Here is a 17912-nt window from a genome sequence, read left to right as displayed (position 1 = left end):
GGTTAGCAGCCTAAACTGATGAAAAAGCTGTTATGACCAAAACTTTAAATTTGTGTCTAAAATTTGATTTTCTCCGCCTCTCTCTTGCATTCCAATATAAGAGCAGAATACCAGTACCTGAAACAGGGACCGGTAGGCTTCATCCTTTCTCTCATCTTTCAGGTTTCCTACATTTATTGCAGTGACGACCCATTTTTTCTCTGCTGCAGTGTCCAGTATTACCTGAAGAGTCGAAAGACCTACACACACAGAGTCTCATTATTAATAATTAATAATTCATTAACTTATACATTTGTAGAACATATCTCTATCTCATTCTTTTCTATTTATATGAAGCATATTTCTCTGCCTTGCTGTGCTTTCTATAACTGTAGCAAGTTTCTGCATTTGCTTAACATTTTCTGTATTTACGATTATTTCAGTATCTTATCTTCAAAATTAAGCACTAGCAATATTTATGCGATAAATGATGAGAATTTCCTTACCTCGATCACTGTCATACAGATAGGCAAACTTTTCCCATTTGTAGTATTCCACTAATGAAACTAGTGGCCCCTTGATGTCCGGCCTCATTTGGAGAACAAACTGATTCATTCCTTCTGCTGGGAAAGAAGGTGTAATGAAGGAGACATGAAGTGTCTCACAAAAGGATGTGATGGTGTTGACCGATTTCTTGTCATAGAAGCCAAAAATGGCATAGACACCCCGAGAGAACTGGGAACAAACTAGGAAAGAGAGAAGAAGAGAAAGATTGTACAAATTAAACAGTGAGTTCAAAGGACCTGGGAAGAATATTTGCACTCATTAAGTGTCCCAGTGCCTTTATCCCAAATAAACACTAAACGCACACTTATATTTAATCACATTGAAGAACAGTTTTTTAAATTGGGGTACATTAATAAGCACAGTAGTTACAATAGGAGTGGGAATTCTGTGGTTCACAATAACAAGTAAAATAAAATATTTCTAAAACAAAGCAACACAAAAAATTTAAAAAAAAAGAAGTGCTTCTGTCCAATTAAAAGCTAGAGGGCTTTATATCTGATATAGACAGTGCTAAGTTTCTATAAGCTGCATAAAACAGTATAAGAGGCCAGGTGTAATAAGCTATAACCAGTTACACTTAAGAGAAGAAAATTAAAATGCCAGTTCCAATCATCTGTTGAGAAAAAATGTATGTATTTTGTGTCAGCATACATGATCCAGCTGTGTGGCTGCAGGAAGGTGAATTATTCTGAATGAGAGAATTGGTATTAAGTATCCCACTGTGGAAAGTGACGTCAGCGTGACGTCTTTCATAAATCATTTTCCAAATTTGGTCCACTGAAGGGGTTGTTTTATAACACCAGGCAACATCTTTTTTTTCCAAACTCTGCTGAAAGTATGTTGTTGTCAGCGGTACGGCCACGGTGTACGGGCTATTTATAGTCCAAATATGGTTGTTGTGGATGTCTTTTCAAAGTCAAACTTTGACTCACTTTAGAGATAATTTTTATAAACCAGCAGAACCAGCAGAAAAACCACAAACCTCTCTTACTTTCCATCACAACTTCTCCCACCTTCTCTCAACCTTAAAAATTAACTATATATAATGCAAATGCACTTTGACACATTGCTTCACAAATTTAAACGAGCAAAGGGAATTTCAATTTCAAAAATACTTAAGCATTATTATTTTACATTTTAAAATGGTTTTCATCGTTTTTAATATATCAACAGATTTTAATAAATGACATTTTTAACCTTGTTACAAACAAATAAGTTGATATACTAAAATAAATAAACCAGTTAAAGAAAAACAGAAAAATGCAAAATAACAAAAAGAATTACCCACGCGTAGTGAAGAAATCAATAGGCTAACACATAATAAATTATATTTGTTTATACATAATCCATATTCATTTGTATCATGTTGACAAAATCAATGTTAATATTTGTAAATTTAAAAAATTACATTTATTAATCATGCAAATTTCCTGCAATTGTCATAGACGTCAACATGATGTCCAAAAATATTACCCAATCCAAAGTTCAAATGTTGATCAACATATTATCATCCAAGTTGGGTCATGTTTAGGTGTCCAAATTGTGAAACTTGTTTGGAAGTCATATAGATATCTAGAATTGGTCATGGACTGAGGGACCCAATATACACATGGTCTCCATCTTGAATTAACTTCATTATTTATTTCCACCAAATCATTAATGTGTCTTTTAGATCCCATTTCTACAAGAAAAAACCCCATTTTGGACAATGTTTTCACCACTCAGAGAGGAGATTACAAAGCCCTCCCCCTCCACCACCTTGGTGCCTGTCTTCTATTCTGACTTCCTTCTCTCACCCCAACTGGTCACAGCAGATGGCCCCGCCCCTCCCTGAGCCTGCTTCTGCTGGAGGTTTCTTCCTGTTAAAGAGGAATTTTTCCTTCCCACTGTCACCAAAGTGCTTGCTCATGGGGGTGGGGGGGTTCGTATGATTGGGTTTTTCTCTGTATGCATTATTATAGGGTCTACCTTACAATATAAAGCGCCTTGAGGCGACTGTTGTTGTGATTTAATAATGATAATGGATTGCATTTATACAGCACGGTTCCGGGCACCCAAAGTGCTTTACAATTCCACTATTCATTCACTCTCACATTCACACACTCGCTGTACAACTGGGGCAGACTGACAGAAGCGTGCCATTGGCCCCTCTGGCCAACACCAGTAGGTGGTAGGGTAAAGTGTCTTGCCCAACAACACAATGACCAGGACAGCAAGAGCTGGGGGATCGAACTGGCAACCTTCCAGTTACAGATGAGCTTCCCAACCCCCTGAACCACAGTCGCCTCAATTTGGTGCTATATATATATAAAACTGAACTGAATTGAATTGCCTACCTGGAATTGGCATAACTGTTATGCTAATTCCAGCATACAAGCCCCTGGTCAAAGTCACCAAACCAGTTTGTAAGCAGGTACATATGTGGTCTCAGAGACAATGGAAGACTGTTTTTCCACCACAGACTGGGACGTCTTTAAACAGGCCGCCACACGTGACAACACCACAGACCTGCAGGAATAATCAGAAACTGTCATTTCCTATATCTCAGAGTGCATCGATGATTTCCCAGAGACCAGGACTATCACTATCCAGGCCAATCAGAAACCATGGCTCACAGGTGAGGTCTACAGGCTTTTGAGGGAGAGAAATGCAGTCTTCAAAGCTGGGGATTAGGTGAGCCTAAGAACAGCAAGGGCAAACCAGCATCAGAGAAGTGAAAAGGCAATACTCCAGGAGGATTTCGCAAAGCTGGACGAGCACAGAGGGACTGTGCTGCAGAACTCACAGATGTCTTCACAGACATCTTTAATACATCACTGAGCCAGGCTGTCGTTCCCACATGCCTCAAAGCCTCCACCATCATTCCTTCACCAAGGAAGTCTCCTCCCTCCTGCTTTAAGAACTACCATCGGATCACACTCACCCTCAAGTGCTTTGAACAGTTAGTCATGCATCCATTTAAAACATCTCTTGCCCCCAAACTGGATCCATTTCAGTTCATATACCGGTCAAACCACTTGACGGATGATGCATTCTCAAATGCCCTTCACTCAGCCCTCACACATCTGGACACTAGAGACTCATGCGTCAGAATGCTGTTCATAGACTTCAGTTCAGCATTCAACACGATCATTCCCCAGCAACTCATTCACAAACTGGATCTGCTGGGGATCAGGAACTCGCTTTGTAACTGGCTGCTGGATTTCCTGACAGGAAGACCGCAGACAGTACATGTCGGCTGCAACACTTCCAACACAAGAACACTGAATACGGGGGCTCCCCAAGGATATGTGCTGAATCCCCTTCTCTTCAGTCTGCTGACCCACGACAGCACGCCATCACACAGCTCCAACATCTTCATCAAATTTGCAGATGACACAACTGTGGTAGGTCACATCAGCAACAATGATGAGCCCTACTACACGAGTGAAGTTAACCATCTGGCTGAGTGGTGCAGTGACAACAATATGCCCTGAATGTGGAGAAGACTAAGGAGATCATCACACCCTGCACACCCCACTAACCATCAATGGTGCTGCTGTGGAGAGGGTAAGCAGCACCAAGTTCCTGGGTGTGCACATCTCAGAAGATTTCTCTTGTTCAAAAAACACAGCATCACTTGTCAGTAAAGTCCAACAGCAACTCTACTTCCTCCGCAAACTGGAGAGCAGAGCCTCATTCCCATTGCGAGCACCTTCTTCAGAGGCACCACTGAGAGCAGCATCACTGTGTGGTATGGCTCCTGCACTGCAAAGTAACGAGTAGTGAGAGCAGCGGAGAGGATTGTGGGCACTTCTCTTCCCTCCCAGAATCAAATGTAAAATCATTCCTCTCACATGGAAGGCCTTGAATAATCAGGCCCTATCCTGTCTTAAAGACCTTACTGTACCGTATCACTCAAATAGAGCACTTTGCTCTCAGACTGTGGGCATACTGTGGTTCCTAGGATATTTAAAAGTAGAATGAGAGGCAGAGCCTTCAGCTTCCAGGAGATTTCTTCCTGTTAACAAGGGTTTTTTGCTTCCCAGTATCACCATAGCTCTTGTTCATTGTCAGTCATCTGATTGTTGGGGTTTTCTCTGTTTTCTCTGTATTGTTTCCCTGTTGTGATTTAGTGCTATATAAATAAAACTGAATTGAAGGGTTTAGGGTTAGGATGAACAGCCACAGCACACTGCACAACTATTGCTACATATTGCCATGTTTGTATTTTTTTAAATTTCAAGTATTATTCTAGACTTTTAAATAATGACCCAATAAAAATAATTCTTTTTTTTTTTTTTGTTTAAAAATGAAGAGATCAATACTTACAGCAGTTAGTAACAGCAAAGCTGTTGGCCACCTCCAGGTTATCTATGTGTGGAGTTAGCCTGAAATCTGCCATCCCAAACTGAACCATGCCAACTCGGAATGCACTGTACTCCTGATCTGCGCCTCTGGGAAATAAACCACCTGAGAAAAACAGAGACAGAAAAGGTCGTGATCATAAAGAAAAACAAAACTAAGTGGAGAAACAGGTTTTCTAGCTACAAACATGTTGAGATAGGGACATTTTTACCACTTTATGTCTTAAAAAACAACAACAAAGAAATTGCAATCCTTCATTAACAATTGCTAAATTTTATATTCGTCAAAATGTTTTTATAATGTGATATGGAATCTCAGCAGTTTAGGCTCTCCTTTTTCATATTTATTGAGTTATTTACTTTTTTGTTTGTTTGTTCTATATTAGTTCAAATGTTCTGCATTTCTCTCATAAACTTCATACCTACCTGACACCTCCTCATCACCTTTCTTCCATTTACCTACATGTCCACTGAAGTCTGCTCCAATCACCAGTCTTTTCCACATGGGGAAACTTTCTACCACTTCAGCTAGCTTACTTCAGAATCCTTCTCTCTCTCTCTCTCTTGTCTGACAACCTATGCATTAAGCCAAGCGCTGGCCAATCCCATATGGAAATCTTATTATTTATCAGCATGTTTGATTTGGTAAATATTTTACATTGGGAACCCTTCCTGACCCAGAACTCCCCGGTTGTCTGGGTTTAGGAACAGCAATAGAAATACTAATCAGTAATTCTGAGCTAGAGTCTGCCTGAGACAGCGATATCTATCTCAGGCAGACATTGTCTCTCTAAAGGACATATGTCCAAAAAATCGGTACATACATTCACCACTCCACAGTTCACTCACGTTTGTCCTGTTACAACTCAAAACAAAAAGGCAGAGTGATGTTAATTAAAAGAAACATAAACATTACCATTAGTAAGACTGTAGCAGAAGTGGAAGGTAGATTTATAACACATAGCTCTCTGCGGTATTTCACCTTTAACAATGGTTTACCTTGCCTTCTTTCGCCTCTGTCAGTGCGCCCCAGGGTGGCTGTGGCTACAATGTAGCTTGCCATCACCAGTGTGTGAATGTGTGTGTGAATGGGTGGATGACTGGATATGTAAAGCGCTTTGGGGTCCTTAGGGACTAGTAAAGGGCTATATAAATACAGGCCATTTAACATTCCTTTCAACACAACCTCACATGTCTGAAGTTATTTTTTTCATTTCCACATACTGTATTACCACAACTGGTCTAAAAGCACACAAAGAACATAACATCGGAGTGGGTAAAATGTGATTTTGTTTACTATGATGTCTCTAATGAATCATTTTTATAATTTGAAATGCAAGTATAAATCAGAAATTTCAGAAATGTATGCACATCCAATGGATGTGCTGGGATGCATCATTAGCAGTGTTGGGTAAGTTACTTTAAATGAGTAACTTAGTTACATTACTAGTTACTTCTATCAAAAGTAACTGAGTTACTTCAAGTTACTCGTTACTTTCAGAGTAACTAGTTACTAGGGAAAGTAACTTTGGTTTTACTCAAAATTCTCTTGCTAATCTGTTGCTTCCGTAACTGGATACCCAGCAAGATTGCCAGTCTTCTAGCTTGCTTACTTGCCACAAGTGCACTGTGCCACCTACCAATAGAAAGGAAAAAATAATGTGCACATTTCCACCTGATTCTATCCTAGCCTGCTTTTTACATCCAACACAAAAACTGCAGTCGCGGTGCTTTCGATTGTACGCAGAACTCGGAAATTCTGCCTTCTGAATAGGACGATGTAGGTAACACCAGACTGCAGATGAGCTGCATACAGAGCTGGACTGGGACAAAAAAATCGTCCCGGGCATTTTGACTAGAGACCGGCCCACCATTATAGCAAATATCATAAAGCCTTTGAATGAAAACAAACGCTGTTGTGACAGTGATGTACACTGTTCTGATGGTTTATATGTATCAATCTATCAATTGTTTGTTGCAAGACTCAGATAATTATTTTTTTTAAAGTGAGACATTTTAAATGAGAATAAGAAAGTATTTCCTTGTGCCCCCCTTTCCCTTTTAATGCCCTACATGGACCCCTGGCAACACTTTGCTAGACCCGCCCCTGCACAGTTACCAGCTGTCAGCTACTTAGAAAAGGATCCTGGTGTTATTTGTCTCTCAGAAACAGTTCATAACTTCCCTTCAACTCATTCATGTCACCTAAAAGGTAAACCTGTTTCTCCATCACAGCTCTGATGATTCAGTAAGGACATCTCCTGGTTTCATCTTCATGTTTCCCTCTCACCACATAACCAAACCGACATCATGACCAGCAGCTTTACAGCTGTGGCTCCAGCAAACATCAGCTGATACTAGAAATTAATATTAAATAAATTCTAACAACAGCTGATCAAGCTTAAACGTGCTGCTGTTGTTTACCGCGACATCCGCTGGTTTCCTCTTTCATGGCGCAAAGTGGGCGATAAATAAACAAGAGAGAAAAGCCGATCAGCTGATCATTGATCAGTTTCATGATTAAAGTAGCAACAGGAGAGGGAGGGTGAGAGGATGAGAGAAGAAGAGGCAGCTGTGCAGCGTAAAGACGCAGAGTAACTCCAGCTTTGTGTCTTTTTCATTGTAGCTGAAGTCCGGGACAAACTGTTCCTTTTCACCTCAATACGAAACGCATGATATTTTCTCTGAATACGAGACGATTCCGTTTTTTACGGGACGTCTGGCAACTCTAATAATTAACCTTATGAACAAAACAAAGTTCAACATCAGTAACATAGCACCACCCAGCTGTATAGAAACTCCCTCATGCTAGCTAGCACGCAGTATGAAAAAGTCAGCATAACGAAAATAAACTCCAACTAAACTTGGTTTATATCTGACCCAGATGGACTGCAGGTTATAACTTCTTACCTGAAGTTCAGTTCACCTGACACTCTCGGACCAGCGGCCGCTTCGGGTCTGTCCTCTTGCCTCCCTTTCCCTCATCCACCTGCTGGCCTCCACCACTTGCTAATGTTATTGAATCTGTGGAAGCTCCACGATAGCCACCACACGAAGTAACGAATAACGAGCCCATCTAAATCCCAGTAACGAGTAACGCGTTCCCGGTTTTGGCATAATAACTAGTTACCGTGCTCGTTACCAGAATCCGGTTGTTCAGTGATGACGCGACGAATCCTACTTCCGGGTCTAAAGTAGTCTGCGTTTAATATGGCATTTGTGTTGTTAACATGTTTAATGTTATGTATTTTCTTCTATTTGATCTCAAAAAGCTCCTAAAACAGTCAGCGATCACTGTTGACCTCCCTCGGCTTTTATTACCGCTAATCATTTATTTAAGCTCAGTTTTTAAAACCTTAGGATGTAACTACAGCCCAGCCCATGCAGCAGTATATGAATGACTAACCTCGTATTGTGGATGGATTATCTCAGTTGTTCTCCTGGCTGAAGTTTGGTCCGTTTACAGCATCCTGCCATGCGATTACATTTGTTCCTGACCACCGAGAACACTCACGGTAACTTTTATCAAGTGGAAAAAAAGTTAGCTTGTTTATATTATGCTAACATAGCTGTGTCGCCAGCGGTCACGTAGCACATCATTATATACCAGCTAGCCCAACTTCAGTAACCCTACAAACCTCACTGCTGTTTAGTTTTCTGTCTTCATTTATGCTGGAAGTGATAACAGAGCTGTACGTTTTAATTTGTTTCCAAAACCCCGCAGTCAGGACATGCTATATTGTATTTAGATAGAAGCTAGCGAGCTAACTTCCTGCTAACTTCTAACTCCGTTAAATGTCATAAATTCCGTTTTCATGGATGCCTGGATGTTAAACTCAATTGTTACACCTGGTAGAGCAGAACGCTGATCATTTTTATTAAAGATGAAAGAATTTAGACAGTTTTTCAACTCTCAGTAATGCCATAGTGATCGTTTGATATATGGACCTGCAGCGGAGTTTAGACCCAGACACGGCTAGTGACGTCAGACTGAACAACCGGATAATAACGTAGTTACTGTAACGTGTTACTTAATAACGCGTTAGTCCCAACACTGATCATTAGTGATGTATCCTGGGTTCATTAGGTGTTAGGATCTTACAACATCTTACACCCTCGCCCAGGTGACCCAGCCGAGGTTGATCATGCCTTGAGACTGGCCGGTGACGCCTCTGCAGCCTACTTCCACAGGGCATGCTTGCTAACCCTCCAACACTCTTCCAGAACACCCTGGCATTTGGCCAGCTACCTTCCAAATGCCCTCTATGTGGTCTCCAAGGAACCATCAATTCTATCAGAGCTATCTGTCTTGAGGCCTCTGACATTATCACAATATCTGGGCACAAAGATGTTTCTGCAATGTGTGCTGGATTGTGAGCGTTAGGTTGTTGCTTATTTGCTGTTATCACCGAGGAGATGCTTTCACCAGCTACCATCAGCAGCTGGTCATGGTGCAAGCAGCGGTATAAGGACTCGGTAAGATATCATATACAGCTTGGATGAGGAACTTTTATCACTACTTCTTAGCCAGTAGATTGCTGTTCTTCAAATTGGATCAAATCAAGCTCAGTAGACAACCCATGGTTGGACCTAGGACAAGCATTCTGTAGAAAATTTAAAATCTCTGATTTGCCTTTTATTAGCTCTAGAGTTAAGAATCATAACTGCCTTAAAAGTCTTTGCAGAAACACTTCGAGTTGGACATCCTGCTGGGAATTTCTAAAAAAAAACAAAGTCTTCCTTTACCTCATGTAAACTGACAACCATTTGAAATAATCCAAATGTGTGTCCAGAACATGTTATTCAAGAGAAAACTTATTTTCATTCAAAGAACTTTTATCAAATTATGGAATCAGCAACAGTAAATTTCTTGAATATCAGCAAGTCCATCGTACAGAAAACAGCCGTCAGCTGAACTTAGAAATGCATACATGGGCAAGAGCATTTTTAAATCTTTGTATCCCTAAATTGTTATCAAAAAATGTTATTGTTAAAAATCGATGACTCAATTTTACTTCCAGGGCCCTATTTCAGGAAGCCGGTTTAGTGCAAACTCTGAGTAAGTATACCCTGAGTTAACGAAAACTCTGGGTTTTCGGTTTCACAAAGCGAGTTTAGATTAATTCTGAGTGAGTTACTATGACGACACACTCCGTGAAGCTAACCTGCCCCCTAGCAGGTTTACTTCAACTAACCCTGACTTTCTCCGCCTCTTTGTCGGAAACCTGACTGTAGGAAGTGTCAGACATGGCGTGCTCCTTCCTTGAAGAGCCAGTAGATGTTGAAGCCCAAATTCTCCGCAGAGCTCTCCGCCGGGAGAGAGTGATTAGAGCGCGTTCGGACATTTTATCATTTCCTGATGATTTTCTGTGTGAACGTTACCGTTTTTCAGCACAATCTATAATTCATTTGAATAACATCCTCAGGCCTAATATTGCTCATGTGACACATCGCCGACATCCTCTCAGTTCTGTACATATTATTTGTATTGCACTTCGGTTTTTTGCAAACGGGAGCTTTCTGTATAATATTGGTGACGCTGAGCACGTTTCCAAGGCTACCGTCTGTCGGGCAGTCAGGAATGTTACAGTTGCACTGAAACGTCTCCTGTACTCGTTTGTGGTGTTCCCCGGTCATAGACCCACAAGATTTATCAAAGAGGGATGCCACAAAATTGCAGGTATCAGGATGAACGAAACTTAATTCATGATGTGGTGATATTTGAACTACTACTTAAATTTTACATTTATTCTCACGGTTCCCTGGCACTCACATTCCAATCATTGCTCCTTCAGTAAATGAAGGAGACTATGTGAACAGGACGTCTTTCCACAGCATTAATGTACAGGTACATAGTTCCCTGTAGCATTTCAAACTAACAAATTATTTCATTATAGTAATGGATGCTAATTTGTGTTCTCTGCACTGTGAAGATCATATGTGATGCTGCCAACATTATCACAAATGTGGAAGCCAACTGCTCAGCCTCTGTGAGTGGTGGTGGAGGAGGACCCCCACCTGTTTTTCGGGCCTCCACTTTTTTTTTCCGTTGGCTATAACGGGTCACATTTGAGCATACAGAGTAAGCAAATATGTACTTGTAATGTGCTCAGATAATTTCAATAAGTGCTTACAGAAAGAAAATTAATGTAGCCTCTAACTGCAATTAATTTACATCGGACAAACAGACCAAGCACTATGGCTCATAATACAATTACACCTTACCTGTTTGGACTATATTTTTATATTTCATTTTTACTTGCTGCCAGGAACGTTTGGGGCCTGTTGGGTTGCACCTGCGCTCACATCACATCACAAAATAAAATGTATGAAATAAAAAATAAAATAAAATATAATAAAATAACGTGTTAAATGGGTGGAAATCCCTAGATCAATGTTTAAATTAACACTCACGCATTGACTCTGTCGGCTTTGTTTTGCCATGCATGCTCTCTTTCTTTTGCAGCTGAGGCTGCGTTACTTTTTTCCCGCAAAATTTGCATGTTATTGGCATATGCTGCCATCAGAATTTCGGCCTGTAAAATACATTGACCGCGCCTTCTTTCCCTCCGTCTCCATGGTGACTCGCTTAATCTGTGCTCCACTAATCAGGGCTTTATGTATCCTCGTGCGCGCGCTTAACTTGAGGTTAAAGCAACTCCGCGTTGATTGAACTAATTGTTATCAGCCTTTCTGAAACCGAATATTCCGAGTTGGACAGTTCGGGGTTACTCAACCCTGAGTATCGTTTTTCACTCTGAGTTTTCTAAACCGGCTTCCTGAAATAGGGCCCAGCTGACAAATGGGAGCGAGATCTCTCCATTAAGGTTACCTGGACACACATATGCTTAAATACGATCAAAATGTTGCAAGTCCCAACTTACAACTTACACAAACCTCTCCATAGAACACACTATACATGTTCCAAGTGGGCATTATACACTCAAACATATGCACCCACTGCACAGACAATTCTGGAGCCAGGAACCTTATGCATACACATAAACATACACACACACACACACACACACAACACAAGACGGTTGATTTGTCTTTCTCTTCCGGGTGCTGTTTGTGATTGTTTTCTTGTATGTTTTTTTTCTTAAACTTGCAGCTTTTGGCGATTTATTGCTTCTCTGTTCTCTTTATCTTTTTATATATTTTCTGCCCTTTTTTTCTCTCTCTCCTACTTTTCAGCTTTGACACTGTTATGTTACACGTGTACTGTAATAACAGAAATAATGTTCATAGAAATTAACAACTTAACATGTAAAAGAAGCACATGAACAAGAGTAGCCAAGAGAGAATTTATAGAGCTCATCTTGGAAAAGAAAATGTGTTTGTTACCACGCTGCATTCAGATCATAATTCTGATTGCAAAAGCTGCCAGACAACAAAGGCTAGAAATTTTTTTTAAACTTAAGACATAACTGACTCCATCTAAGAATAAACACACATAAACTAGCCTACTGGACACAAGAAAGGAGGATATGTTAGTGTTGGTGGTGATTAGCTCATGCCCATCTAGCTGTCTGTATGGAGTTTGGATGTCTGTGCGTGTTCTCTGTGGTTACTCAGCTGTTGTGCCACAGTCCCCACTTAGCAGGATTATTTTAACAGGTGATTGTAAATTGGCAATATGTGCAAATGTGACAGTAAATGTAGGGCTGGATATTCACAAATCTGGAAATACATACTGTATACATAATTGACAGTTATCCATACCTCATTTATTTCATGATTTTATTTCATTATATACCTGTGGCACAGTGATTAGCACTGTTGCTTTACAGCAAGAAGGCTTGGATTTCATCTCCACTATGTGGCCGGGGCCTTTCTATGTGGAGTTTTCATGTTTTACCCGTGTTTGTGTGGGTTCTGTCCGGGTATGCTGCATGCAGTTAGAGGTATTAGGTAAACTGGTGATTCTAAATTGCACATAGGTGTGAATGACAGTGTGAATTTTTGTCTGTATCTATGTCTTAGGTCTGCAACAGACTGGCAACCTGTCCAGAGTGGTACCCCGCCTCTCGTCCAATGGTTGCTGGGATAGGCTTTGGCCCTCATAAGGATAAGCAGAAGAGAATGAATGGATGGATCTGCACTCTGCACATATAAATATAAATATGCTTTATTTTCTGTGTCATGTTGCTATTGTCTGTTTGTCTACTCTGTTAAGGACACAAGCTAAATTACTTGTATGTGTACACATACCTGATATTCTACACTATAATCTACAAATTGTATAGAATATACTATATTTCTGAAATATTATGTTTTAAATTATGGCTCCACAGTGTAATTGTTTACACATTTGCCTACAAAGTGAACAATCCCCTGTTATATCCCGGGAGGTGACAAATCCCTCGGGTTGCATCAACACAGGCATCTGGCATAAAAATGTGCCAAATCAAACATGCAGAGGTTCCTGCAGTGGTGATCATGTGGGAATAAGGGCGCGTCTTTAAGTAGCTTTATACAAATATTTCCACTACACTTTGTGTAGTTTGTCTACTAGAACGATTGTCTCTGGCATCAAGTCATGCATTCCAGAACTTCAGGTGAAATGGAAATGTTCATACATGCTGTCATACCTCAATTACTGTCCAGAATGCTGCTTCAAGGATTTGCACGGAGTCCTCTATAAGGTAATGTGTGACGTCTTTACATAGGCTAGTCATAAAGTAGGATTGGTAAATGCACTGTTCTTGTATAGTGCTTTTCTACTGTACTTGAGTACTCAACAAGCTTTATACAACATGGTGCATTCACACATTCATGCAGTCACTTTTTCCTGTGCCTAAGTTCTTTCTATGTAGTATTCAAACACATTCCCACTCTCATGAAAGCATCAGAGAGCATCTTGGGGTTCAGTTTGCAGGTGGTGCCTCTGGTCACATTACAGAAAATAAAGAGACTGCTTTTGAGGTTGTAATATCCAACCTGTGGAAGTTGGTTCAAAGTTGGTATAAAGCTGTGTTGTTTTAATGTTTCAAATATATACATTTTTAGAACATTTTCTGATTCACTATCTGTGATTTGCTTAAAAATGTTAATCTTTTGGTTCAAAGTTTGAACATATGTGCTTTTACCTTCATATATCATAGTTTTCAGGCCATTTTGGCACATTGGAATCTGAGGCCATTCTTGAATATACCTTAAAAACAATTAAAGATAAAAGTATGACATTTATATTTCCCTTTCTTAATTTAGATCTATAATTTGAAAGAAATACATTACAATATCTGAGATTTCACTAGTTAAAATATTTTAAAAATCCAGGGAAGGTAATAAGGTAATAACCTGAAATTCTTAAACATGAAAATTAAGAAAATTATATTTTCATTCAACTTTTATGCTCAGCATTTATTCAGACGGTTATCATACCCTTTCTCTGATCTCGCCTTACCTCTGGCAGCCGTGGCATTGTGGTTAGAGTTGGGTTAAGGGGTTAGGTGTTAAGCTGAGGTATTTAGGGTTTGTGTCTTATTAGCATCAGACTACCAATTCTGTCATGTGGACACAGCAGCTGGGTCTTGCAAGACTACATTATTATTCTAGGGGCCATGTTATTCATTGCTAAGTATATAAATTACTTGCTTGATGTTAAATAAGGAAATGGACTTCATGCCTATGAATAAACACAATTTAGTCTATGGGAAGCACCAGCACAGTTTGGTAGATTTTTAAGTATTTTTTACTTCTTCTTCTTCTTCTTCCTTCCCCTTTAAATTAATAATTTTTTTTAAATTACTATTGATATTTCATGTGTTTTCATCATAGCACATGAAATATAAATCCTTTGAAGTATACATATATAATGTCTGCTTCTCTGTCTCCGTTAGGTTAGAATATATAATCATTTTTCTAAAGCTCCCATTCCTTAATCAGCCCAAAGATACTTCTCTTCTGCCTGATTGCATTCACAGACCCATATCAGCAGTAGCATCTGGAGACTTTGTGGAACTGTCTTGATGTGGCAGATAAGCTGCCCATTATAGATAGGTCAGCAAACCCTCTGCTTAAGAAATGTATAATTTTGTCTTATTTCACAATTGATTTTTTTTCTATTTAAGAGCCCCTTGCAGGTTTAGAGTAAATATTGTCAAATGGCCAGACTACAAAATCAGCAGTGTTTGAGTTCATATCTTTGCAAGCATTTATACTTTGAAATGCTGGACTAATTCGTCATATAGTAAAATGGAAAAACTTTGGGGAAAATACCTTTCATTGCCTCCATATAGTCTTTAAGTGTCATTAAGTGCCAGTCTTAATCCTATAATTTACTGCCCTCTTGATGGCCACAGTTAGTTGTTGTCTTTGGGAGCTGGACTTCTGGACTACCAGTAACGGAAATGGTGAGCTAACACGTTTAACATATTGATAGATCCTAAGTGTTTTACCATTTTTTAAGTAGTGTGTCTCACAAAATCAGTTATTTGGCAAAACCTTTGCCACCCAACACCCCTCTTTAGACACGCTCCTGCTATAGCTATCACATTATTAATGCCATGTCACTCCTAAATCAGACATCATCAGAAGCATACTACATGGGCTGAGGGCAAAAAGAACTGGAGTGATGCTTAGTGATCCATAGTCCTCTTTAGGGTGGAAGAGAGTGATACAAGAATGAGCCTTTAACCCAAAGGCTCATGTTTGCAAAAATAATATTGTAAAATGCCAGAAATTTAAAAATTACAGAGATATTTTTCTAATGTTTGCATATTTTCCAGAAATATTTAAGTAACATTTTCAATAACATTTTCAATACTCTCATAGTGAAATTATTGTTTGCAACGTGTTATTCGAGCCTTCTGAATTTTAGTTACATTAATAAATTTTAATAAACCTTAACCAAGGTGTGGAAGTAGCTTTTTGTGAAAAGCTACATTTTTAGACTTATGCAGTCCTCAGAAGACAGAATTGGTACAACAATGTCTTATAAAAGTTTCAAATATAATTTAAAATTTGTTCAAAATATAAATGTATGTTTTAGTCTACTCCAACCTTGTCTTACTAAATACGAGCCAAACAATCCAGCTGAACCAAAATTTTAAGTTCAGATGGAAAAACATACCTACACAGAGAAAGGGCTGCTGTGATATTTAAAAAACATTTTTTAAAAAAGATTTTCCAGCACTGTATCATGTATGTAAAGTAAATGTAAAGTATGTAAAGTGTAAAGTATGAGATTTATAGTTCAAATGTAAAAGCAGTGTAATGTGACTGAGGAGGAAAAACTCTGAATAGCATAAAATACTGTAGATTTGAAAGCTAACTAAGTGTAATAATGGAAAACTTTACACAAACAACCAGTAATGTTCATTATAGCTTATTCTAACATTTTAATGAAATGCTGAAAATCACCCACTTCCACTAAGGGCTTGATGGATATAGGTCCAACAAGAAATGCAGTTCAGGAAATAAGTCTCATGTGCTGCGTTTCAGTGAGCTTAGATCTTCACTTGTCCCTATGACAGCACCATTAAGACTTCTGTGCACACAGGAGCAATTGCAGATTGACGGAATGCTGCATTGTTAGCAAGACGTTTGGGACGCATATAATTCCTTTTATTTTTTGATCTATTTAGTTTACTATTTAAATGATGAACGTATTAACTCAATTAGAACACTGCAGCAGCAGCAGCAGCCGTGCAATCACGAGGCCTGGCGTTACTGACAGCAGTATAAAGAGGATGGAGATGAGAGAGGCCCACGGGCCAATAAAGAAGACACGAAAAGACAATGAAAAGGAAAGGTTTGAACGGGTAAAAGACGAGCTTTAATACACGCTGGAACAGGAAAGGTGAGGATGACAACGATCGGGCGACGACAGATATAAAAATCCTACCAATCTGGACGCTCGGAGATCCGCACAATGCCCCGCGCCATAAGAGTGCCACCAAAAATAGCAGCTTCATTGTGGTGTTCAGGATCCTCGCACAACACCACAGCATCTTACGATAGAGGTTCCTACCAAAACATCACCTCCATCAAAGACGATGTAATCTCATGGCGTTATTCCGGTGTTATTTAGAAACGTGTCGGGCTCTGCAGATGCGCGATCCTGTCGCCTGAGGTGCGCGTGCTGCTGCTGAAGCTGGACTTGAGGGCGCGCGCACTGAATTGCCCAGGAATGCCGATGAAGCACGAGAGAGAACCGAGAGCAGCCGACTGCTGCACATGAGGTTATTATAAACCTCCGCTCGAGGAGGCTGACACAAATTCTAACATAACAGATGCACACTGGGAATTTTTACAATAACTAATTTCTAATTGCATTAAGCAGTGCCTAAACACTATTATAATAATTATATTATATACATTATAATTATGATTTCCTTCTGTCTTTTTTTTATTATCGTAATCATTACATGCGCCTTTAAATATGTTACTATGTATTTTCACATTGCTGTATAGCAGCTGTGTCTATATATATTGCCGTGTTACGTAGGGCAAAAAGAGACTGAAGCCATCCCCACCCAACGCCCGGCTACCTCTATATCACAGCTAACGGATATAGATCTTAAAATCCAGCCTTATGTGACTGAAAATGATCCAAGTGCAAAAACAGAGCTTTTCTGTATGTCCTAATAATAAGGCATTTGGATTCTTACTCAAAGATAAATCAAAATTAGTTAGATCTATATATAAATGTGAAATGTTGTTTGAGTAGTGAAAATGTTCTAATGGCTCAGTATTGTGTCTGTGATTGTGCGTGTGTGCACATGAGCCAGGAATGCAGAAAGACAATAACTGTGTTGTCACACAAAATCCTGAATCAGAACAATAATTGTTAAACACAGAACCAGGATTTATATGAGGTTTTACTACTGCAATCGCTTAAAACTGATCAAACTGTAACACAGCAAATGTAAATATGTTCAATTGGTCAATACTGGCATGTTGAATCGAAATAAAATAAATAAAAATAAAAATGTTTAAGTTAACTAGTATAATAAATCAATAAATGTGATTCTAATAACTGGCCTCACTGAGAGCCTGTACAGAGTCTGACCT

The 17912-nt window shown here is 39.3% G+C and overlaps 1 protein-coding gene across 3 annotated transcripts in view; it reads right to left on the bottom strand.

Moving 5' to 3' along the window:
* The window catches only part of LOC309708433 (glutamate receptor 2-like), a 109932-nt gene extending 92714 nt beyond the window's left edge, over positions 1 to 17218 (bottom strand). For 2 of the 3 annotated variants that reach the window (XM_082536486.1, XM_082536485.1), the window contains exons 1-4: positions 16744 to 17218; positions 4858 to 4998; positions 486 to 725; positions 118 to 239 (exon numbers count right to left, since the gene is read on the bottom strand). In XM_082536486.1, coding sequence (XP_082392612.1) covers positions 118 to 239; positions 486 to 725; positions 4858 to 4998; positions 16744 to 16849 — 609 coding nt within the window. In that variant the 5' untranslated portion in view covers positions 16850 to 17218. Of the gene's footprint in view, positions 1 to 117; positions 240 to 485; positions 726 to 4857; positions 4999 to 7802; positions 7976 to 16743 lie in introns of those variants that run through there. The other variant, XM_082536487.1, reaches the window with a different exon arrangement.
* Positions 17219 to 17912: the final 694 nt, after the last annotated feature.

The sequence above is a fragment of the Aulonocara stuartgranti genome (assembly GCF_965226115.1).
Source record: "Aulonocara stuartgranti genome assembly, chromosome: 6".
Taxonomy (NCBI): Eukaryota; Metazoa; Chordata; class Actinopteri; order Cichliformes; family Cichlidae; genus Aulonocara; species Aulonocara stuartgranti.
This window is presented reverse-complemented; position numbering and strand designations above follow the sequence as displayed.